This window comes from Salmo salar, chromosome ssa09, assembly GCF_905237065.1.
Source record: "Salmo salar chromosome ssa09, Ssal_v3.1, whole genome shotgun sequence".
NCBI classification, from domain to species: domain Eukaryota; kingdom Metazoa; phylum Chordata; class Actinopteri; order Salmoniformes; family Salmonidae; genus Salmo; species Salmo salar.
This window is the reverse complement of record NC_059450.1, coordinates 92,633,497-92,659,871: the sequence shown is the minus strand read 5'-3', so window position 1 is coordinate 92,659,871 and position 26,375 is coordinate 92,633,497. Positions and strand designations below refer to the sequence as shown.

Genomic DNA, 26,375 nt, shown 5'->3' with positions numbered 1-26,375 from the left:
AGCCATCACTAACATTGAGTGGCTGCTGCCAACATACTGACTCATATCTCTAGCCACTTTAATAATTAAAAATTGGATGTAATAAATGTACCACTAGTCACTTTAAACAATGCCACTTTATATAATGTTTACATAATCGACATTACTCATCTCATATGTATATACTGTATTTTATACCATCTACTGCATCTTGCCTATGCCGTTCGGCCATCGCTCATCCATATATTTATATGTACATATTCTTATTCATTCCTTTTCACTTGTGTGTATAAGTAAGTTGTTGTGAAATTGTTAGATTACTTGTTAGATATTACTGCACGGTCGGAACAAGAAGCACAAGCATTTCGCTACACTCGCATTAACATCTGCTAACCATGTGTATGTGATGAATAAAATTTGATTTGATTTGATATGGCAGGTGAGGAGGTTTTAAAAATGAGAGAAACGTGGGGAGGGGGGAGGGGGGGACTGACAGCATTACAGAGGCCGCAGGGATGAGAGGGATAGCTATGTGGGAGATGGACATACCTGATTCCAGCCATATTCAGTTGACAGTTACAGATGTAACCTTGACTCTTTGGCACGCACACCCCACCGTGGGCGCAGGGCTGGGAGATACAGGGGTTGTTGTCCAGCTCACAGCGGGGGCCATAGAAGTGAACTGGACAGCTGCAGCGGAACCCTGGAGGGTAAACAAACATAAACAGGAAGAGAGATCAGCCTTCCGAAGATGGTCAAAGTTCTAGAACACCTTTAAAGTTCTCTTACTCTCTTAGTAACAGCAGAGGGATTCTAATAAAGGACAGGGTAGGAACTATTTTAAAAAGTGGAATATAGGGTAGACAGTTCAGTTACATCTAGTTGTCGTGAGGTCTGGTTATTCAGTTTGCACCCCACTACTCTAGTTTCAACTTCCCTGTAGAACAATTATAATAATACTTTATAGACAATAGGACAGTGTTAAAACACTGTAGTTTGTTCAACATTGTATTTTCATATTGGTGACTGAATTTCCATCTGTTGTTGTTGAAGGGATGATAGATAATGTACCTTAAGTATACTGTAGGTACATCTCAGAACAAATATCAATTAACTACATCTCAAAATCTGTAGGCTTTGTTGCTACATGTTAGTCCCAATACACAGCATTTTATTCACATGTTACGTGTTGTTCCCAATACACAGCATATTATTCACATGGACTGTACAGTCGTGGCCAAAAGTTTTGAGAATGACACAAATATTAATTTTCACAAAGTCTGCTGCCTCAGTTTGTATGATGGCAATTTGATATACTCCAAAATGTTATGAAGAGTGATCAGATGAATTGAAAATAATTGCAAAGTCCTTCTTTGCCATGCAAATGAACTGATTCCCCCAAAAACATTTCCACTGCATTTCAGCCCTGCCACAAAAGGACCAGCTGACATCATGTCAGTGATTTTCTCGTTAACACGGGTGTGAGTGTTGACGAGGACAAGGCTGGAGATCACTCTGTCATGCTGATTGAGTTCGAATAACAGACTGGAAGCTTCAAAAGGAGGATGGTGCTTGGAATCATTGTTCTTCCTCTGTCAACCATGGTTACCTGCAAGGAAACACGTGCCGTCATCATTGCTTTGCACAAAAAGGGCTTAACAGGCAAGGATATTGCTGCCAGTAAGATTGCACCTAAATCAACCATTTATCGGATCATCAAGAACTTCAAGGTGACGGTTCAATTGTTGTGAAGAAGGCTTCAGGGCACCCAAGAAAGTCTAGCAAGCGCCAGGACTGTCTCCTAAAGTTGATTCAGCTGCGGGATCGGGGCACCACCAGTACAGAGCTTGCTCAGGAATGGCAGCAGCCAGGTGTGAGTGCATCTGCATGCACAGTGAGGCGAAGACTTTTGGAGGATGGCCCGGTGTCAAGAAGGGCAGCAAAGAAGCCACTTCTCTCCAGGAAAAACATCAGGGACAGACTGATATTCTGCAAAAGGTACAGGGATTGGACTGCTGAGGACTGGGCTAAAGTCATTTTCTCTGATGAATCCCCTTTCCGATTGTTTGGGGTATCCGGAAAAAAGCTTGTCCGGAGAAGACAAGGTGAGCGCTACCATCAGTCCTGTGTCATGCCAACAGTAAAGCATCCTGACACCATTCATGTGTGGGGTTGCTTCTCAGCCAAGGGAGTGGACTCACTCACAATTTTGCCTAAGAACACAGGCATGATTAAAGAATGGTACCAACACATCCTCTGAGAGCAACTTCACCTAACCATCCAGGAACCGTTTGGTGATGAACAATGCCTTTTCCAGCATGATGGAGCACCTTGCCATAAGGCAAAAGTGATAACTAAGTGGCTCAGGGAACACAACATCTATATTTTGGGTCCATGGCCAGGAAACTCCCCAAACCTTAATCTCATTGAGAACTTGTGGTCAATCCTCAGGTGGTCAAACAAAAACCCACAAAATCTGACAAACTCCAAGCATTGATTATGCAAGAATGGGCTGCCATCAGTCAGGATGTGGCCAGAAGTTAATTGACAGCATGCCAGGGTGGATTGCAGAGGTCTTGAAAAAGAAGTGTCAACACTGCAAATATTGACTCTGCATCAACTTTATGTAATTGTCAATAAAAGCCTTTGACACTTATGAAATGCTTGTAATTATACTTCAGTATTCCATAGTAACTTCTGACAAAAATATCTAAAGACACTGAAGCAGCAAACTTTGTGGAAATTAATATTTGTGTCATTCTCAAAACTTTTGGCCACGACTGTACATGTTGTTCCCAATACACAGCATAGTATTCACAGCCTGTTGTTTGCCTTCATATCCACCTCACCAAGCGGAGAGAATGGTTTTACAGAGCCACAAAATGTCACAATGACAAATATCACAATGACAAATATCACAATGACAAATATCACAATGACAAAATATCACAATGACAAATATCACAATGACATTGCAAAACATTTGAGAACATTTTCTCTACAAATGTTTCTTATCTTTTGATTACAGACGGTGGGTGTTTAGCATGTTTAGCATTGCAATGTAATGGGCAGAATGGGCAACACAGGGCCTCCAAACTTCCTTAGAGAGAATCCTTTGCATTTCCTGTTCCATTTAGCTAGGAGGTGCATTAAGTGTATGATACAGTGGTAAAAACGCACAGATGCGAGGATGGAACATAGTCCTCTCTCTCACCCTATGCTATATGATTACATGCCTTTACCACGTGATGACTATGACTTCATTACCGCACAAATCATGAGTTGCTAACACGGTTAACTTAACCCTGACCTTGACCTTGAATGTTGTGGGTAGAGGCTTAATGTTATTTGTGTTGTTTGTAGAGCTTGACACTATTGGGGAGTGATATAGTATGCCAAGGTTAAGAAACTGACCTCCATTTGATTCCTGCTCACAGGTTCCTCCATTCAGACAGGGGTTACTGTCACAGCTGTTCATCCTGACCTGGTTGACACAGCACTGGTAGACCCCAAACACCCTCCTCCTCCCAGGCCCATTCCACTCCTTATTCTCTTCTGTCCTGATCGGCTCCCCATTCAGCTCCATACCCTCCAGGCAGCCAACCAAGCCTTGTGCTTGGGTCTGGGCCAAGGCCTGGGTCTCTGTAGAGGTGGTGGTGGTGGTGGGGGTGGTGGTGGGAGAAGAACCAGGGACCAGGGTGGCCAGCGAGGATCAGAGCCCCATGGGGCTGCATCAGATGGCAGGGTTTAGAGAGGACGACCTGGGCTGAGTGAATGTGGTCCAGGGTGAGTCTGAGGATGGTGCCGTTGACCTCCAGAAGGACGTGGTGCCACCGCCCGTCTGACACCACTGGGGCTGCGTGGACACGCAGGGAACCTGGGAGCGTGTTGCCACAGAGGTACATGAACCTCAACTCTCCACCCATCAGCTGTAGAAGATAATAGAACATTGTTCATATACACACTGGTACAATTATCCATCAGCTGTGGAAGATAATAGAACGATGTTCATATACACGCTGGTACAACTATCCATCATCTGTAGCAGATAATATAACAGTGTTCATTCTTCGTAAACTTTTATTCCTCAGAGTCCCCACCAGTGTGAAGTAGAGACAGTGGATGAGAACACAACACATCAATATAGTTTTGATACATTTGGCAGATCATTCGTTTAAACTGGAAATAATAGAGGTCCAAGACTCGATCCCTGTGGAACACCACATTTGATTTTAGGGGTTGCATTTTTTTATTGACGTGTGGTTTAAGAAGACTTCTTAAGGCTAGGGGGCAGTATTCGGAAGTTCGGATGACTGACGTGCCAAAGTAAACTGCCTGTTACTCAGGGCCAGAAGCTAGGATATGCATATAATTGATAGAATTGGATAGAAAACACTCAGAAGTTTCGAAATTTTTTACAATAATGTCTGTGAGTTTAACAGAACTGATATGGCAGGCAAAACCCCGAGGAGAATCCATCCCAAAAATGTTTTTTGAGGTCACAGTCCATTCAAATGCTTGCCTATGGGATATTCAAAGAAATATGTGGCTAGTACCACAGATTGTCCCGGGAGTGTGACTGTTTGAATCCCTGCTGTTTGTTGATGTTTCCATCTGCCCTGCGACCTGCCATGTCTGGAACTGCAAGGGGTAACAGCATTGCCTACATTGCTACCATAACAAAGACCAAAGCTGGTGGGAGTACTGTTGAGGACAGTGGTGGCTCTATCACAAGTGAAAGATCTTTAAATCAAACAAAAAAGTTCTACAAGCAGTTGTTACAACAACAAGAATATAGCTTCAAGTGTTTTGTCCAAACACTGGTGGATTCAACTAATAAAAGAATGGACCTGACCAGAGAGGTCCAGAACCTGAAGAACAGTTTGCAGTTTTCCCAGGGTCAGCTCGATGACTTTAATCAGGAGAACAGCAAGATGACAACAAAAGTCCTTGAGAGAGGACATCATTTCTGTATGTGAATCCGTGATAACCATGACGGAGAAATCCGATTATCTCATGGGACAATCAAGGGGGAACATAACATTGTTGTGGACGGAATCACATGAGACCTGGATTGAGTCTGAGGACAAAGTGGGGGAAATGATCTCGGAAAAACTGAAGATGGGACTGGAAAACCCACCACCGGCCCAGGTGACAGGCCCCAGACCGATAGTGGTCAAGTTCCTGAGGTTCAAGTACAAGGTAACTGTTCCGGAAAGACCCAAGAATTTTAGAATTAGTCAAATAGGACAATCCTGAAGCTGTGCGCCAGAAGAGGAAATCAATTATCCCAGCCATGAAAGCTGCCAGAGCACATGGGGACATTGATTACATCCACTATGACAGGCTCATTGTCCACCCTCCCTCCCAAAGCCCTGGAGGGATGAGAGAGCCAAGCCTAGCTTCAACACTGTAGCACACACTTACACACACCAACTGATTGATGGACTGCTGAATAATGGTTTTTTTCTTGCTTTGTTTGTTCTTTTCCATATTACTGTAACTACTGCAGCAGAGTCTTCTGAGGGTTTTGTGGACATGTTGAACTAGCACAGTGCTAGGCTGCTGAGCTGCTAGGTTGTTGGGCTGCTAGCATGGAGCTAACATGGGAATGAAAAGATCCCCTTCCCTCTGTTGTTTTGGAGAGAGAAGCTATGGACTGCCCGACGTACAGCTCGGCCTGCCTGACGTACAGAATGTACCAGATGGACCTGACGTGAAACTCCAGTTAGGGAAAAATCTAATTCAGTGTGTATATCGACTGCGTGCCAAATGGAACACTATTCCCTATTTAGTGCACTACTTTTTACCAGAGCCCTAATGGGGTAGTGTACAAATTTTTACCAGAGCCCTATGGTGTAGTGCACTACTAGCTCTCTGCCGGAGATGTTTATGATCAGAGGGTGTCCTCCACAGCCACTGTGACTAGTAGCATTAAATACTATCTTCTCCTTTACAGTGTCTTTCTAGCATGCTTCTCCTTGATAATAATAGATCTAAGCTGTCACTATTGTTAAAGGCTACAGTGGTTTTATTTAACAAGTCACCTTTTCTTCTTTCTCCACAGGCTTGTCACAGGCGCTTTTGTTCAAATGGGAAAAATCTATTCCAATTCAAAGGTAATTTACTTAAAGGATGTGGAATACATGAAAAAGATTTAGCCGGTGATCAGTGAGTAGGTCCTAAACTTTATTTCCATTTCAGAAGTTTCTGAAGGATGTATGTGCCTGCTGCTCCCATTTTCCTTTTGGTCAGAATATTGATGAGATTTGGGAATTGATAAGAATTTGTTCAAGGTGCTGTGAAGCCTAACTCTGAAGGGAAACACATGAATCGTGTTGTATCTTCTGATGAAGCCGGTGTGAAGTAAAGGGGAGGAAAGAAACTGAAAAGAAATTCTTGAATAACCATGTTTAGCAATTCCTTTTGAAGCAATTTTCTTACAATTAAAAGGCCCCATGTTCCAGGAACGTAAAACCCAGAAATAGGCCTGAGTATAGAAAAAGTGAATGCTACTGTTGATGTTTCAAGATGGAACAAATGTAATATTCTATCTATATGTATTCAATGCCACACAAATGAAGAGAAATCCATTGGGAGATGTGTTGTATGCGTGTCAAGGAGTTTCATCTGAGCACTGAGGATTTTTATTTATCCCTCTCATCAAAATATACAATCATTTAATATTCCCTTTAAACTTTGTGGTTAACCTACATCAGCACAAAACTGACTCTAGCTCAACATTCCAAACCCCAGCAAGAATTAGTCTATGTACCAGATCTGTTTTTTTTTTAATGTCTTGCCAACACTTAAATTTAAATTCCAGAAGTGTCTGTAGGATGTGCTGGTCCTTTTTTTGAAGTTTAAACTCAGAGTATTGAGTTTGTCAATGCAGAAAACAGATCTGGGACCATGCTATGAAAGAACTGATGGAAACGGGGACATGAAGATAGACACAGTCCTCACCACAACATGGTTGGATCAGTTAAAATTCCCATTGATCAACTGACACAGACAAAGCCAGCAGAGGGAATAATATGATAAGAGACCAGTATGAATTAAGCCTGGAATCCACTCTGAAATGTTTTGTTCAGGATAAACTCAGCCCTCTGATATGCAATCAGGCATTTTTAGATTAGGGCATATGTAAACTACTACAGACTGCCAAGGAAAAGGAATATGTTGCTTTTATGATCTCTGATAACAATGCAGTGTATTATCATTATATGTATGATACTGTGACGCAATGATGTAAAACGGGCAAAAATCAAATGGAACTGATTGGATGAGATACGAGAGACTACAAAAATCAAATAACAATGTGTGTTTTCTCATCTCTGATAATACTGAATGCATGTGAGCTTTACAATACCTTCAAGCTCCCCCAATTGATTGCATTGGTATTCATGACAATGCCTTGTTGCTGGAAGGTCTTGATGCGCAGAGAGAGACTGAAGTTCTGATTCTCCTCCTCCTCAGTCAGATACAGGTATTTCAGATAGCCCTTCCCATCAAAACTCACAGCAGACTCTGAAGTTGAAAAACAGTGTAAATGTTAAATATGATTTGTAGAACACGTCTAATTAACATGTAGGCCTAATATTCAAAACACTTATTTTGGATGACGATCCGGCTGTCAAATTAGGAATAGTCACACAAATTTGTTCTCATAATCAAATCTGCTTGATTGAAACAGACAAAATCCCCCAAATTCCCATCGTGTATTATATTTCAGCCTCAGATCTTCAATGTCGCTTTCCTAGAGACATTTGGTTTGTTGAGGCTTTGGGTTTAGCTAAAATAGTCTAACTAAAGAAGCAATAACCTCAATGGAATACCTCCACTAAATATGTCTGCCAGGCAGACAACAGTAACTAAGAAGATCCACTACAACAAGATAATCACTAGTACTAAGCTGGAGGCCCCTAGCTGCCACCTGCACCCAGCTAATCCCCATAGGAATGTGACGTGAGTTAGATCATGAAGGGGGTGACTTCAGGCTCCTACTGTGATCATAGAGAGGTAGGAGACTATATGACTGATAGGGTTCAATCCCAGGGTCTACTGTTTGCTAAAAGTACATGTTAGCCCACTAAACCAAAGCCTAGGCATTGACTTGTAGAGCTAATGCAACTGTTCACGTCTCAGGCACATCTCACACAAGTTACACCTACCATTGCAGGGCCAGACATGCTCCCAGTACACCTACCGTTGCAGGGGCAGACACTCTCCCAGGTGTGTTGTGGGGTGATGAAGCCGGCCCTGGCTGTGGCGTAGTGGCTCAGCCTCTCCCCTCTCATCTGGACTGAGTTCCTGCATCCTCTAGGAGGGCATTCTGTCCCTAGACACCCATTGTGATGCACCCTGAGAACACTCAGTCCCAACGAGTCTTCTATGTCAGCGATGATCCCTGCCAGCCGGGTGGTTGGTAACGGTTCTACAGTTACACCATGCGGCCTCCATAGCAGCAGAACCTCCAGGACCAGGGAGTTGGGTTGTTGCTGTAGGCTCACCAGGTGGAGGTCTTGCCTGGCTATACCCAGGGCTGTGCTGAGGCCCCTCTGGAGGCCTCTCCAGTGGTCCCCCAGGAACTCCTCTGGGGAAAGCCCAGCCAACTGCAGAGTGAGCCCAGCGTCTAGGGCCTGCTGGGTGGGTTTCCACACATGAACCTTCACCCCAGCCCACACGCTGAACTTCCCATCGGAGACGCTGACATTGAGGGAGTAGAGACCAGGTTTCAAGTCTTCGTCGGCCCAGATCTTCCCATCCACCAGGTCCACAGAGAACCTGGAGAGACCCTGGGTCAGCCCTGGGTCTCCCCCATCAGGGGACTCCGAGACCAGCTTGTAGTTTAGGATGTCGTGCAGGTCCTGGTCGGAGGCATGGAGCTTGCCTATGACTCGGTTGGAGAAGGTGTCTCCTGTGGTGGTGATGAAGACTTCCAGGGGCATCACAGAAGGAGGATACTTGCTCTGCTCAGTGACGTTGATCTTCACCACGCAGATGGAGGAGAGAGGAGGGTGTCCGCTGTCTGTCACCTGAGGTAAGGACATTAATAAAAACATACATTATCAAATGTCCGTATCTGCTAGTACTGTGTAGGTATAAAGTTCGACTCCATTTTAACATCCCAAATAACCAGTGGGCATGTATAGACGTCAGATAAACAGATTACAACCAGGTAAATATGTTTTGCTTGCAACGTTTCGGCATCACTGCGTCTTCCTCACCCGTAAGAAGGAACAGTGATGACAAAACGTTGGTGTTTTTTTGTTTTTTTTCAATAAATTACTGGGATGTTATCCATATGGAGTGTGCAACTATAGTTCAAAGTTTATTCACCGTTAGTCAGCACCTCTACACTAAATAACGGTCTCTGGGTGGTGCGCCAGCTTGTGCTTTTTTACAGGAAAAATCCTTACCTGTATTTTCAGTAGGTGCTGTGGCTTGATCTTCTTCTTCAGAGGGGCAGAGATGGACAACAAACCTCCCTGGTCTACGTGGAAGCGGTGGTCCTCGTTCCCAGACACGATGTGGAATGTGAAGGGAGGTCCATTCTGAGGGGTGTCTCTGTCTGTGACCACCAGTTGGAGGATGCTGCTACCGATGGCCTCGCCCTCCTGACAAGGAACATACGGTACCATCGTTAGTTAAGTAGTCATGGAAACTAGGTCAAGCCTTCCATGGCACCTTGTTCCACAAGGGTCTAAAACAAGACAGCGCCTAATGATTTTACTACAAAAACGTACTGATCGCGATCTTATCTCGAAGAGGGGAAAAATGTCAAAAGTTTCCAGTGATTGCCCGGAAGTTTCCACCTGCCCCGAATGCTACAGTACTTGGCTGAGGTACTGGAAAGCAGACAAGCTCGTACCACAGTGTGTACTGTGCAATGTGTTCATAAAGACAGTTCATAAAGAGCTAAGACATATGTTTCATTTGTTACTGTTAAGTGCTATGGACTTATTGTTACAAAGACAATGTGTTATTCTGTTTGTCGGGACGGCGGCCCGTTCAGAGGAGCGACACAGATGTGGGATCCTACTATTTAAATTGAGTTGATTAGATTAGAATCTGAATGTCTTGTTCCTGCCTATTGTTTTTACTGGCAAAGTGTCACTTTGAATTTGGTTAAAAGGACAGTGAATTTGCTCATATTTTCAGAACTTGTTAGCAAGCGCCTGTGTGTATCAGACGACGTGTAACCACGATGTCTTATTTAGTGGATAGTCATTTACTCTGAGTAGTCTGTAATGTATCCTGTATTTCATGTACACTGTAATTGTTTGAGTGTTAATTCCTTCATAACTAATAAATCCTATTAGTTGAATTGAGTAAATGTATTCCTTGTTTTACAGAGTAATTCTTTGATTGCCCATTGTGCTCATAATTTAGTAGGTATATTGGTAGTTGTTATTTCAACTGTACACACAGCATATGCTTGGGTTCCAACTTGAAATCTCTGATCTGCTTGTCTCAATAAATGTAATGCTAGTACATTGGGTTGCCAGGGTTAGCTATTTGTATCTCAAATCAAATAAAATTGTATTTGTCACATGTGCCGAATACAACAGGTGTAGACTTTACCGTGAAATGATTAGTTACGAGCGCTTTAACCAACAACACAGAGTTAAACAAGTAAGAAAAACAAGTCTCTTAATAATTGCATAACCGTACAAGATAGACACATGCTCAATATAGCCACACTGCTAAGTGGTGATGGAAGGAAGGCCAAGAATAGAGCCTCTAGAACCACAGGGCCTGTTGCATTTAATCAAATAATAACGGAGTCAGATTTATGAAAATAGTTGATTATATACAAAATAATTTCTCCATAATGGTGAATTTTCATGGTGTGTAAAGTCAGCCTCCGTAGACACACAGAGTGGAGGTAAATGGTGTGTAAAGTCAGCCTCCGTAGACACACAGAGTGGAGGTAAATGGTGTGTAAAGTCAGCTTCCATAGACACACAGAGTGGATGTAAATGGTGTGTAAAGTCAGCGTCCATAGACACACAGAGTGGAGGTAAATGGTGTGTAAAGTCAGCCTCCGTAGACACACAGAGTGGAGGTAAATGGTGTGTAAAGTCAGCCTCCGTAGACACACAGAGTGGAGGTAAAAGGTGTGTAAAGTCAGCCTCCGTAGACACACAGAGTGGAGGTAAATGGTGTGTAAAGTCAGCTTCCGTAGACACACAGAGTGGAGGTAAATGGTGTGTAAAGTCAGCCTCCGTAGACACACAGAGCGGAGGTAAATGGTGTGTAAAGTCAGCCTCCGTAGACACACAGAGCAGAGGTAAATGGTGTGTAAAGTCAGCCTCCGTAGACACACAGAGTGGAGGTAAATGGTGTGTAAAGTCAGCCTCCGTAGACACACAGAGTGCAGGTAAATGGTGTGTAAAGTCAGCCTCCGTAGACACACAGAGTGGAGGTAAATGGTGTGTAAAGTCAGCTTCCATAGACACACAGAGTGGATGTAAATGGTGTGTAAAGTCAGCGTCCATAGACACACAGAGTGGAGGTAAATGGTGTGTAAAGTCAGCCTCCGTAGACACACAGAGTGGAGGTAAATGGTGTGTAAAGTCAGCTTCCATAAACACACAGAGTGGAGGTAAATGGTGTGTAAAGTCAGCGTCCATAGACACACAGAGTGGAGGTAAATGGTGTGTAAAGTCAGCTTCCGTAGACACACAGAGTGGAGGTAAATGGTGTGTAAAGTCAGCCTCCGTAGACACACAGAGTGGAGGTAAATGGTGTGTAAAGTCAGCCTCCGTAGACACACAGAGTGGAGGTAAATGGTGTGTAAAGTCAGCCTCCGTAGACACACAGAGTGGAGGTAAAAGGTGTGTAAAGTCAGCCTCCGTAGACACACAGAGTGGAGGTAAATGGTGTGTAAAGTCAGCCTCCGTAGACACACAGAGTGGAGGTAAATGGTGTGTAAAGTCAGCTTCCATAGACACACAGTGGAGGTAAATGGTGTGTAAAGTCAGCTTCCATAGACACACAGTGGAGGTAAATGGTGTGTAAAGTCAGCCTCCGTAGACACACAGAGTGGAGGTAAATGGTGTGTAAATTCAGCTTCCGTAGACACACAGAGTGGAGGTAAATGGTGTGTAAAGTCAGCCTCCGTAGACACACAGAGTGGAGGTAAATGGTGTGGAAAGTCAGCTTCCGTAGACACACAGAGTGGAGATAAATGGTGTGTAAAGTCAGCTTCCATAGACACACAGTGGAGGTAAATGGTGTGTAAAGTCAGCCTCCGTAGACACACAGAGTGGAGGTAAATGGTGTGCAGAGTCAGCTTCCGTAGACACACAGAGTGGAGGTAAATGGTGTGTAAAGTCAGCCTCCGTAGACACACAGAGTGGAGGTAAATGGTGTGTAAAGTCAGCTTCCGTAGACACACAGAGTGGAGGTAAATGGTGTGTAAAGTCAGCCAGAGAGGAAAAGCATGGAGTTGATTTCATACTGTAGCTGAATTAAACACGTGAGAGTCTACAGTGTAAAGTCACACACCCTCAGTTTGAGGTGCCTGGAGAACAGACACAGCAACGGGTGTGGACAGAGAGGAGAATGGAGAATGGAATCCCACCGAGAGGCAACAACAACATACAAGTCATTTACCCTGCTGCGTTACTAATATCCTAAGAAAGTGTTTGTAACGTGGTGGAAGTCCTTGAGTAGCTGTAGGACAGCAGGTCTAATTTACAAATGAATGATCAATGCTGTCTCTGCACTTTCCACACCGGATGCTAACTGATAGCCTAGCCCATTGTGTATTCATGGTCGGTGAAACTCTCTGTAGTTTCAACGGTTGTGAAAGCCTATGTGACTAATGTAGCCCTCTCACGTTTTCTCTTTCAATTAACAAGACCATCTAATCCTCAAAAGTCTTGTGAATGTACTATTGTATTTGCCTGTGTTGAGTACAGAAGTTCATTTATATTGACCTGTGGAGACTCAACCTCAATAACTGTGTTGTGTCCTGTTATAACCTCCCTCTATAGTGTATCTGTTAACTACCTCATTATCTAGTAAAACATTTTAAATCATTATTTGTAGTATTGAGTTCATTGGGTTCTTGAGGTCTCAGAGCTTGACGACGTTTCAGAATGACAACGTAGAAATTGACTGTTGATTAAGACTGTGGATATAGGATTAACGGTTAATGATGACTACTGATGGAGTACATTCAAGGGTCTCCCTTTGTCCAACCCTTAATGGTGCCCCTAGCACAACCAAATTAATCAAATAAATAAAGCAGATCAATTCATTACTTCAGTTATTATTCAATAGATGGCACACGCTTGATTGGTTCTTCAGCTCTCAACCATTCCACTCCTGCCTGCCTGGTGGGTGGAAGCAGCCGAGGATGGCCAGCTGTTAGTATGCTGATCGTGTAGAGGGAGAGAGAGGGAAACCGTGTGTGTGTGTGTGTGTGTGTGTGTAAGGGGAAGTGGCCTGTGTTGGGTACCTGAAGGACCAGGTTGTGTTTAATCTGGGAGAAGACAGGTGGGTTGTCGTTGACATCGGACACGGTCAAGGTCACTTGGACCGCGGTAGACAGAGGAGGGTCTCCCTCATCAGCTGCTTGGACCGTCAGAGCGTAGTGAGTGATCTGGGACAGGGAGAGAGACCAGTTAGATACAGGATATCAGGTTCTCCTACTTCCTTGACTTCTCTCTCTTAGCTCCTAGGAGAGCAAAGGGCTTCAACAGTGCATCTCCAGGGAACCCTGTTCTGAGTAGTTCTTTTTCAACTTTATTCCAGGTGATTCCTTCCCCATATAAAAGCCCAAACTAAACCCCCCTCACCTCCTCTCTGTCCAGCGTGGCCCTGACTATGATCTCTCCACTGCGAGGGTCGATGCTGAACTGCCCCTGAGGGTCTCCACTGGAGATGGAATAGTGGATGAGGTTGTTCAATGGCCCATCCAGGTCGTTGGCTGTCACCTTGGAGTGGGGAAAATGAGGGGAAAGAGGAAGAAGAGAGGAGAGATAAGGGAGGAGAGAAGAGGGGGTTGAGAGGAGAGAGGGTTGGGAGGAGAGGGGTTTGAGAGGAGAGAGTTTGAGAGGAGAGGGGGTTGGGAGGAGAGGGGGTTGGGAGGAGAGGGGGTTGGGAGGAGAGGAGGATGAGAGGAGAGGGGGTTGAGAGGAGAGGGGGTTGAGAGGAGAGGAAACAGTAAGCCTCATTGAACTGAGATGCTTGGCTCTTATTGACACCAAATTAAATGACAGTCTGATTATTATCTCAACCAAACTGCCATGTTCTATAAGTACTTAGATGTGTTGCTGTCCAAATGCCAAATTCAAATTCAGAACAACTTTATTAGTCCCCTCAGAGAAATTACTTGAGCACATTGAATTGTGTATTACAATCACTTGTTTCTAAAGTGACAGTTGACAATTGAGAGTGAAAACTACCTGCATCACCACATCACCAGGCGACAGGTCCTCTGAGACGTCAGCTCTGTAGTCTCGCTGTCCGAACATGGGCGTGTTGTCATTGACATCTGTGATGTTGATAATCACCATGGTGATGTCGCTCAGAGTCGACTTGCCTCTCGTCCCCTCCAATGACAGGTAGTATTCACGACACAGCTCAAAGTCTAAAGAGCCATTCACAGCCAGAACACCTGAAAAACACACAACACAAACTGTATTAATTTAACTGAGCTGTGTTGACCTGGTCTTGTATACACTAGCACAGTCCTGGGTTGACAGCTGTGTTAACTTGGTCTTGTACACACTAACACAGCCCTGGGTTGACAGCTGTGTTAACTTGGTCTTGTACACACTAACACAGCCCTGGGTTGACAGCTGTGTTAACTTGGTCTTGTACACACTAACACAGCCCTGGGTTGACAGCTGTGTTAACATGGTCTTGTACACACTAACACAGCCCTGGGTTGACAGCTGTGTTAACTTGGTCTTGTACACACTAACACAGCCCTGGGTTGACAGCTGTGTTAACTTGGTATTGTACACACTAACACAGCCCTGGGTTGACAGCTGTGTTAACTTGGTATTGTACACACTAACACAGCCCTGGGTTGACATGTGGGTTTTGAGTATATGTTCTAAGCCTTCAAAGAAATAGGACAAATTACAGCGATTTCCAAAGATTACCACAGTAACAATATATTAAATTCACCTTGTGGTGCTCTTTTATTACAAACTAAAACGCTGACATGTTTCCACCTAGTGGGTTTTTTGACAGCGCTATCTGATCGTCTTTGTTCTGTTGACAAAAAAACATAGATCTGGTCATTGGGTCTTGAAGTCACACATGTGTTGGGTTCTACCTGTTAATAGTGCCAGGATGTAGAGAAATGGGCCTTCTAAAATATACATCTGTTCCAGCCCAAGGTAACTACAGCACCAGGATGTAGAGAAATGGACATGTCTTGAGCAGATTGGAGTTGTCCTTTCTATCTTGTTCTAAGGACAGCTCCACCTCAAGGTCAGAAATAATTGTTATTGGTTAAGTTTAGGAAAAGGATGTCCATAGCAGGAAGGTGTTTGCCATAATAGTGGGTATGGATCGTGATTTTTGAAATATTTGACATTTGGCTTGTCTCACTTTATCTGAACATCCCTTACTGTAGCTATGGTTACAAAAGCCACAAAGTGCTGCGGTACAGTACATTGGATGTATGTACCACGGTCCATCTATTGGTGTTCTGTACCATGGTGGAAACCTGTCACTGCTCTCGTATTCAGCCGATAGGCTGATGTGAAAATTACTGATATGAAACAGACTTGAAAACAAACATCAGGGAATGTTCTGCCATGTGGGTGTTAATTGTTCTCTCTCTCTCTCCCTCTCTCCCGTCCGTCTCTCTCTCTCTCTCACTTCCGTCCGTCTCTCTCTCTCCCTCACTCCCGTCCGTCTCTCTCTCTCCCTCACTTCCGTCCGTCTCTCTCTCTCCCTCACTTCCGTCCGTCTCTCTCTCTCCCTCACTTCCGTCCGTCTCTCTCTCTCCCTCACTTCCGTCCGTCTCTCTCTCTCTCTCACTTCCGTCCGTCCGTCCGTCTCTCTCTCTCTCTCTCACTTCCGTCCGTCCGTCTCTCTCTCTCTCTCTCTCTCACTTCCGTCCGTCTCTCTCTCTCTCTCTCTCTCTCTCACTTCCGTCCGTCCGTCTCTCTCTCTCTCTCTCTCACTTCCGTCCGTCTCTCTCTCTCTCTCTCTCTCACTTCCGTCCGTCCGTCTCTCTCTCTCTCTCTCTCTACTTCCGTCCGTCCGTCTCTCTCTCTCTCTCTCTCTCACTTCCGTCCGTCCGTCTCTCTCGCTCTCTCTCTCCGTCTCTCTCGCTCTCCGTCCGTCTCTCTCGCTCTCTCACGTCCGTCCGAAGTCTCTCTCTCTCTCTCTCACTTCCGTCCGAAGTCTCTCTCTCTCTCTCTCTCTCTCTCTCTCTCTCTCTCTCTCTCTCTCTCTCTCTCTCTCTCTCTCTCTCTCTCTCTCTCTCTCTCTCTCTCTCTCTCTCTCTCTCTCTCTCTCTCTCTCTCTCTCTCTCTCTCTCTCTCTCTCTCTCTCTCTCTCTCTCTCTCTCTCTCTCTCTCTCTCTCTCTCTCTCTCTCTCTCTCTCTCTCTCTCTCTCTCTCTCTCTCTCTCTCTCTCTCTCTCTCTCTCTCTCTCTCTCTCTCTCTCTCTCTCTCTCTCTCTCTCTCTCTCTCTCTCTCTCTCTCTCTCTCTCTCTCTCTCACTCTCTCTTCGTCCGTCTCTCTCTCTCTCTCTCTCTCTCTCTCACTTCCGTCGTCTCTCTCTCTCTCTCACTTCCGTCCGTCTCTCTCTCTCTCTCTCACTTCCGTCCGTCTCTCTCTCTCTCTCTCTCACTTCCGTCCGTCTCTCTCTCTCTCTCTCTCACTTCCTCTCTCTCTCTCTCTCTCACTCCCTCTCTCTCACTCACTCTCTCTCTCTCTCTCTCTCTCACTCCTCCTCTCTCTCTCTCTCTCACTCTCTCACTCACCACTCTCTCTCTCTCTCTCTCTCTCTCTCTCTCTCTCTCTCTCTCTCTCTCTCTCTCTCTCTCTCTCTCTCTCTCTCTCTCTCTCTCCCTCTCTCTCTCTCCCCTCTCTCTCTCTCTCCCCCCCTCTCTCTCTCCTCTCTCACTCCCCCTCGCTCTCTCTCTCTCTCTCTCTCTCTCTCTCTCTCACCCCTCTCTTTATCTCCCACTCCTCCCTCCTCTCTCTCTCACTTCCGCCTCTTTCTCCATCTCCTTCCGTCTCTCTATCTCTACGCATGTACATTTGGCAGAGAGAGAGTTCCTGGCTTCCTGGGCCGTCTGCCAGTCTGGTTTACACACTTCATAAACACAAGACAAGATGACAATATAACAACAGACGTAACTGTTGTTATATTCTCTGTCTCTATCTCTCTCTGCATGTACATTTGGCAGAGAGAGAGAGTTCCTGGCTTCCTGGGCCGTCTGCCAGTCTGGTTTACACACTTCATAAACACAAGACAAGATGACAATATAACAACAGACATAACTGCCACCTGCATTCCTCTTACAACCAAACCAGGTTTCAACATGTGCAATTATATCACACAGGTACACTTCTGTTTGCTGAGCTAGTTAAAGACTTCTAGAGCTGACCCTTGTTCAACAGAGTAGCTAGGATCAGTCAATAAGGCTGGTAAAGCCCTGTATTTGGACAGACAGACAGACAGACAGACAGACAGACAGACAGACAGACAGACAGACAGACAGACAGACAGACAGACAGACAGACAGACAGACAGACAGACAGACAGACAGACAGACAGACAGACAGACAGACAGACAGACAGACAGACAGACAGACAGACAGACAGACAGACAGACAGACAGACAGACAGACAGACAGACAGACAGTGCACTGTTGCCTACATCTGAATTGTAAGAAAGCAAGAGCAAGGGGGTTGGGGTAGGTACCGGACCCCTCACTGCTATGTGTCTTCTTCTTTATTTTTTTGTATAATTTTTAAAACAATACAAAACATCCACAGACAAACGGCAACATACAGACACTCACCAAAATCCACATCACCCCTGCCCAGACCCACCTGCTCACACATCTGTCTCTCTCTCTCTCTCTCTCTCTCTATTTTTCTCTCCCTCATACTCCCTCCTACACACATCTCCAGCGCCCGCATCACTCTCCGTCACATGGCCTCAACCTGCACCATATTGTTTCTCTCCGTCGCCCACGCACTTTCAACATTTAGGTAATAAAGCGTTTCACTTTTCGTAAAGCATTTTACATTTCCATTGTGTTAACAATGGAGGATTGGTTATTTTCCAGTTTTTAAGGGTATGTTTTTTCAAAATGATTGACGAATCGTCCAACCCATCGGGTATCTCTCTGCACCCTCATATGCAATGTTTTGAAGTATGCACACAGACTGATTAAATGTACATTGACATTGTAATTGTAATGCTTATGACAGGCAGCTATTTGTCAACGCCAACTCAAATGACTCCCTTAGTTCTTATTCAGGCTCTTTTGAGTGTGATTTTACATGTACATCTGCCAGGTGTTTGTCTGGAAGGGATACAGATTTTGTCAAAATTGACTTTTCGTAGCATGTTTAGGAGAATTAACGTAGCAGGTTAGGAAGATTAGGTTAAGGTTAGGAAAAGGGTTAGGTTTAGCTAACATCCTTTTTAATTTTTTTAACTTTTGACGTCAATTTGACCAAAGCTGTATCCCATCTAGACATGACCATCTGCCAGGGTTTGTATCAATTTGAATTCAAGTCAGTAAATTCAGGAAGCGATTTGAATTTAAAATCCCAAAACAGCTTCTCCTTTTCAGTTTATTGAGAAGTAACTGAAAATAGATGCCCTTTTTCATTAATTGAATTGGAATTTCAGTTTACTTCCTGAATTGTCTGACTTCAACCTTATACTCTGCTCATGTTGGAACTGAGATAGCAAAAAAGCTGCTATTTTTCAAACTGAAGAAAACAACCTAATACTGCAGGGCTCTGCTCCGAAGTAAGACAACAAAGAGAATCACGAATTCAAACTCATTCAAACCTCTAAACTTTCTCTTTCATGTGACTAGCTAAGACCAAAGTAAAAAAAGAAAAGAAGATTAAGCTTCCAAGTCTGTCTCCATTGATTAAACATATAATACATATCACTAAGCTTCCAAGTCTGTCTCCATTGATTAAACATATAATACATATCAATAAGCTTCCAAGTCTGTCTCCATTGATTAAACATATAATACATATCACTAAGCTTCCAAGTCTGTCTCCATTGATTAAACATATAATACATATCACTAAGCTTCCAAGTCTGTCTCCATTGATTAAACATATAATACATATCACTAAGCTTCCAAGTCTGTCTCCATTGATTAAACATATAATACATATCAATAAGCTTCCAAGTCTGTCTCCATTGATTAAACATATAATACATAACACTAAGCTTCCAAGTCTGTCTCCATTGATTAAACATATAATACATATCACTAAGCTTCCAAGTCTGTCTCCATTGATTAAACATATAATACATAACACTAAGCTTCCAAGTCTGTCTCCATTGATTAAACATATAATACATAACACTAAGCTTCCAAGTCTGTCTCCATTGATTAAACATATAATACATATCAATAAGCTTCCAAGTCTGTCTCCATTGATTAAACATATAATACATAACACTAAGCTTCCAAGTCTGTCTCCATTGATTAAACATATAATACATATCACTAAGCTTCCAAGTCTGTCTCCATTGATTAAACATATAATACATATCACTAAGCTTCCAAGTCTGTCTCCATTGATTAAACATATAATACATATCACTAAGCTTCCAAGTCTGTCTCCATTGATTAAACATATAATACATATCACTAAGCTTCCAAGTCTGTCTCCATTGATTAAACATATAATACATATCACTAAGCTTCCAAGTCTGTCTCCATTGATTAAACATATAATACATAACACTAAGCTTCCAAGTCTGTCTCCATTGATTAAACATATAATACATATCACTAAGCTTCCAAGTCTGTCTCCATTGATTAAACATATAATACATAACTAAAAAAGCTACTTCTTTAGTTTGACACATGTAGCAATCATAACAAAATGATTACTCTTGGGATGGAACTATACACAAGTTGATTAAGTTGCTGACAAGCCCGGAGATTGGTTTGGCTCAGTCCAACCAACCTCTATGAGACTCGTGCCTTGCTACAGGTAGATCAAACCAGGGAGGATTTGTAATGAAGGGACACCAAGAGAAGTCAGGGAGAAAATAGTAGGTAAAGTATATAGGTGCATGTCAGTGCTGGACCAAGCAGTATAATACAGTACTGACTACGTTATACTCCTCCAGAGTGGCTGATTGCTGTACAGTGTATATCAGCAGGACCTTTACAAAATCTATACAAAGTGCACCGGCAGTGACAATATACTTTCAATCACTTCTCTGCCTCGCTGTGCAATACTGCTCCGATATTTGACTTCTGAGTGTCAATAGAAAGCAGACTTATCTCTGCCAAAACATTCAAGAAATTGTACTTTATTGCAGTCAGCAGCACAACCAGGTGAATAGGTATTTGCTATACCGTTTAGTGTTTCATCAACCTCATAAGTGGGCTTCTCTGCCTGCTCCCAGTTCTTTCTTGCTGATGTTGGTGTACGTTTTAGGGTTCAAAACAACCATGTGGTGGGATGATTGCTCTTGGGATGGATCTATACACAACCCGGCTACTGAATGGTTTGACAACTAATACAGAGATTGGTTGGCGCTTCATAAATATATTCATTTGCACAAATAAACTCAAATAAACTTTATGAAACCTTACGGAATGTCATGAAATCTAACAGAACCTTACTGACCCATGGAACTCAAGGAAGTAATGGAACAGAACCTTACCAGTTGCCGGGTGCAGGTAGAACCTTCCCCCCTCGTTGCCGGAGACAATGGAGTAGACGATGGGTTCCGTCTCGGTCCCGTCTCTAGTGAGGGCAGAGACGCTGATGACCTCTGATCCTACCAGAGTGGATTCTGGGATCTGGGCGGAGTACTCCTGGCTCAGGAACACCGGCTGGTAGTCGCTCAGGTCGACAACGTGCACCGTAACCGTGGCAACAGAGTACAGTTGTCGGGGAAGCCCCCGGTCTGTGGCTTTGACCTTGAGTTCAAAGCTCGACCGTGTGTTTTCAGCCAGCGACCTCTCCAGGCGCAGGATACCGGAGAACTCTTCCAATGAGAAGTGGCCGCTGTTGTCCTCAAGTAGAGAATACTTCACCTCAGAGTTTATACCTGCAGAAGGAGAGGAGAGAAGATGAGTGAGTCTGGTTGTCCTGAGCAGAGACTATTTCATATAGACACAGGACACTATCTAGCTACTATTATCTCTATGGCACTTCACCTCAGAGATCATATCTGCCGGAGGAGAATAGGAATTAACAGTCTGGTTGGTTTGGCACGACGAATTTGGGTTTCTTCCAAAGTAGGCTAGGAGTTAATGGCCTAATCAAAGCTGTATCAAAACAATATGCATGGTGCAATTATGAAGAACAATAAAATAATAAACATCCATAATAAACAGCCATAATAAACATCTATAATAACACATCTATAATAAACATCCATAATAAACATCCATAATAAACGTCCATAATAAACATCCATAATAAACAGCCATAATAAACATCCATAATAACACAGCCATAATAAACATCTATAATAACACAGCCATAATAACACAGCCATAATAACACAGCCATAATAAACATCCATAATAAACATCTATAATAAACATCCATAATAAACAGCCATAATAAACATCCATAATAACACAGCCATAATAAACATCTATAATAACACAGCCATAATAACACAGCCATAATAACACAGCCATAATAACACAGCCATAATAAACATCCATAATAAACAGCCATAATAAACAGCCATAATAAACAGCCATAATAAACAGCCATAATAAACAGCCATAATAAACAGCCATAATAAACGTCCATAATAAACGTCCATAATAAACAGCCATAATAAACAGCCATAATAAACATCCATAATAACACATTTACATTTACATTTACGTCATTTAGCAGACACTCTTATCCAGAGCGACTTACAAATTGGTGCATTCACCTTATGATATCCAGTGGAACAACCACTTTACAACAGCCAAACATCACAATAAACAGCCAAACAGCCATAATAAACATCCATAATAAACATCCATAATAAACATCCATAATAAACATCCATAATAAACATCCATAATAAACAGCCAAACAGCCATAATAAACAGCCATAATAAACATCCATAATAAACATCCATAATAAACATCCATAATAAACAGCCATAATAAACAGCCATAATAAACATCCATAATAAACAGCCAAACAGTCATAATAAACAGCCATAATAAACAGCCATAATAAACAGCCAAAATAGAAACAGCCAAAATAGAAACAGCCATAATAAACATCCATAATAAACAGCCATAATAAACATCCATAATAAACATCCATAATAAACATCCATAATAATCAGCCAAACAGCCATAATAAACATCCATAATAAACAGCCATAATAAACAGCCATAATAAACAGCCAAAATAGAAACAGCCATAATAAACATCCATAATTGTCATATTCGTGTCTGTAGGTGGCAGGGAAGTCAGACGCAGGAGAAACCAAATTGGTTAATCTGGAGTATTTAATGAAAAAACAAACTCCAAAACCAAAGTGCAAAATAACATGGGTAACATATACCCGTCGCACACCGATACAAAATACACACGTAACTTAACATCACAAAACAATCACCGACAAGGACATGAGGGGAAACAGAGGGTTAAATACACAACATGTAATTAATGTGATTGGAAACAGGTATGTAGGAAGACAAGACAAGACCAATGGAAAATGAAAAACTGATCAATGATGGCTAGAAGACCGGTGACGTCGACCGCCAAGCACCACTCGAGCAAGGAGGGGCATCGACTTTGGCAGAAGTCGTGACAATAATAAACATCCATAATAAATAGCCAAACAGCCATAATAAACATCCATAATAAACATCACAATAAACAGCCAAACAGCCATAATAAACAGCCATAATAAACATCCATAATAAACATCACAATAAACAGCCAAACATCCATAATAAACAGCCATAATAAACATCCATAATAAACAGCCATAATAAACATCCATAATAAACATCCATAATAAACATCCATAATAAACAGCCATAATAAACAGCCATAATAAACATCCATAATAAACATCCATAATAAACATCCATAATAAACAGCCATAATAAACATCCATAATAAACATCCATAATAAACAGCCATAATAAACAGCCATAATAAACAGCCATAATAAACAGCCATAATAAACAGCCATAATAAACAGCCATAATAAATAGCCATAATAAATAGCCATAATAAACATCTATAATAACACAGCCATAATAACACAGCCATAATAAACATCCATAATAAACATCCATAATAAACAGCCATAATAAACAGCCATAATAAACAGCCATAATAAACAGCCATAATAAACAGCCATAATAAACAGCCATAATAAACATCCATAATAAACATCCATAATAAACATCCATAATAACATCCATAATAACATCCATAATAACATCCATAATAAACAGCCATAATAAACATCCATAATAAACAGCCATAATAAACAGCCATAATAAACATCCATAATAAACAGCCAAACATCCATAATAAACATCCATAATATACATCCATAATAAACACCCACAATAAACATCTATAATAAACATCCATAATTATCATCTATAATAACACAGCCAAACATCCATAATAAACATCCATAATAAACAGCCATAATAAACATCTATAATAAACAGCCATAATAAACAGCCATAATAACATCCATAATAAACAGCCATAATAAACAGCCATAATAAACAGCCATAATGAACATCCGTAATAAACATCCGTAATAAACATCCGTAATAAACAGCCGTAATAAACAGCCATAATAAACAGCCATAATAACATCCATAATAAACATCCATAATAAACATCCATAATAAACATCCATAATAAACATCCATAATAAACAGCCATAATAAACAGCCATAATAAACAGCCATAATAAACAGCCATAATAAACAGCCATAATAAACAGCCACAGGATAATACATGATTAGGTATGTGTTTCTACACACCTACAGGAGTGGCCCTGTTTCTCAGGATAATACATGATTAGGTATGTGTTTGAAGGTTAACAATGAGGTAAGGCATGGGGGAAGTTTATGCAAGAGGGCTTTATAGACAAAATGAGAGCAATGTATCGATCTAGGAGACTTCAAAGAGGGCCAGCCTACTTTCTGATACAGAATACATGCATGTGTCCTGATCCTGCTGCCCGTAATAAATCATAGTGCACTATGATAAACTGCATCCAATGATTTCACTGCATTGGCAGCTGTATTCATATAGATGGTGTCGCCATAGTCTAAAGCCATCAGGAATGTTGACTGAATTATTTGTTTTTTGCTATTCAACAAAAAACTGGACCTGTTCTTATAGAATAAGTCTATTTAAATTCTTAATTTCTTAACCAACTCATCAACATGATTTTTGAAAAAGAGTTTTTCGTCAATTCAGATGCCCAGATATTTATAAGCGGGGACACGAACAATGCATAAATTAGTGATGTGTTTGTTGACTCATAACCCGCAGTCCTGGTGGTTATATCCACAGGGCAGGCAGATTGAAGGTCATGAAATATTGTGTGGATGAAGGGCGGGTGGGTGGTGGTCAGGAAGTATATAGGAGAACTGTCTCTATGTTATGACCTGGGGGATAGGGGAATAGTCTCTGTTATGACCTGGGGGATAGGAGAATAGTCGATGTTATGACCTGAGGGGTAGGGGAATTGTCTCTGTTATGACCTGGGGAATAGGGGAATAGTCTATGTTATGACCTGGGGGATAGGAGAATAGTCTATGTTATGACCTGGGGGATAGGGGAATAGTCTCTGTTATGACCTGGGGGATAGAGGAATAGTCTCTATGTTATGACCTGGGGGATAGGAGAATAGTCTCTGTTATGACCTGGGGGATAGGGGAATAGTCTCTGTTATGACCTGGGGGATAGGAGAATAGTCTCTGTTATGACCTGGGGGATAGAGGAATAGTCTCTATGTCATGACCTGGGGGATAGAGTAATACTCTCTCTGTTATGACCTGAGGGATAGGAGAATAGTCTATGTTATGACCTGGGGCATAGGAGAATAGTCTATGTTATGACCTGGGGGATAGGAGAATAGTCTCTATGTTATGACCTGGGGGATAGAGGAATAGTGTCTATTTTATGACCTGGGGGATAGAGGAATAGTCTATGTTATGACCTGGGGGATAGAGGAATAGTCTCTATGTTATGACCTGGGGGATAGAGGAATAGTCTCTATGTTATGACCTGGGGGATAGGGGAATAGTCAATGTTATGACCTGGGGGATAGAGGAATAGTCTATGTTATGGCCTGGGGGATAGAGGAATAGTCTCTATGTTATGACCTGGGGGATAGAGGAATAGTGTCTATTTTATGACCTGGGGGATAGAGGAATAGTCTCTATGTTATGACCTGGGGGATAGAGGAATAGTCTCTATGTCATGACCTGGGGGATAGAGTAATACTCTCTCTGTTATGACCTGAGGGATAGGAGAATAGTCTATGTTATGACCTGGGGGATAGGAGAATAGTCTCTATGTTATGACCTGGGGGATAGGAGAATAGTCAATGTTATGACCTGGGGGGTAGGGGAAAAGTCTCTGTTATGACCTGGGGGATAGGAGAATAGTCTCTGTTATGACCTGGGGGATAGGGGAATAGTCTCTATGTTATGACCTGGGGGATAGAGGAATAGTCTCTGTTATGACCTGGGGGATAGAGGAATAGTCTATGTTATGGCCTGGGGGATAGGGGAATAGTCTCTATGTTATGACCTGGGGGATAGAGGAATAGTCTCTATGTTATGACCTGGGGGATAGGGGAATCGTCTCTGTTATGACCTGGGGGATAGGAGAATAGTCTCTATGTTATGACCTGGGGGATAGGAGAATAGTCTCTATGTTATGACCTGGGGGATAGAGGAATAGTCTCTATGTCATGACCTGGGGGATAGAGTAATACTCTCTCTGTTATGACCTGAGGGATAGGAGAATAGTCTATGTTATGACCTGGGGGATAGGAGAATAGTCTCTATGTTATGACCTGGGGGATAGAGCAATAGTGTCTATTTTATGACCTGGGGGATAGAGGAATAGTCTCTATGTTATGACCTGGGGGATAGAGGAATAGTCTCTATGTTATGACCGGGGGGATAGGGGAATAGTCAATGTTATGACCTGG

At 42.6% G+C, this 26,375-nt stretch overlaps 1 protein-coding gene across 1 annotated transcript in view; it reads right to left on the bottom strand.

Moving 5' to 3' along the window:
* Positions 1–530: 530 nt before the first annotated feature.
* LOC106612258 (protocadherin Fat 2) overlaps positions 531–26,375 on the bottom strand; it is a 65,147-nt gene continuing 39,302 nt past the window's right edge. Inside the window, exons 17-25 of the mRNA XM_014213260.2 lie at positions 20,861–21,250; positions 14,403–14,614; positions 13,794–13,931; positions 13,454–13,597; positions 9,402–9,599; positions 8,189–9,017; positions 7,352–7,509; positions 3,394–3,908; positions 531–682 (exon numbers count right to left, since the gene is read on the bottom strand). Coding sequence (XP_014068735.2) covers positions 3,525–3,908; positions 7,352–7,509; positions 8,189–9,017; positions 9,402–9,599; positions 13,454–13,597; positions 13,794–13,931; positions 14,403–14,614; positions 20,861–21,250 — 2,453 coding nt within the window. The 3' untranslated portion in view covers positions 531–682; positions 3,394–3,524. The remainder of the gene's footprint in view (positions 683–3,393; positions 3,909–7,351; positions 7,510–8,188; positions 9,018–9,401; positions 9,600–13,453; positions 13,598–13,793; positions 13,932–14,402; positions 14,615–20,860; positions 21,251–26,375) is intronic.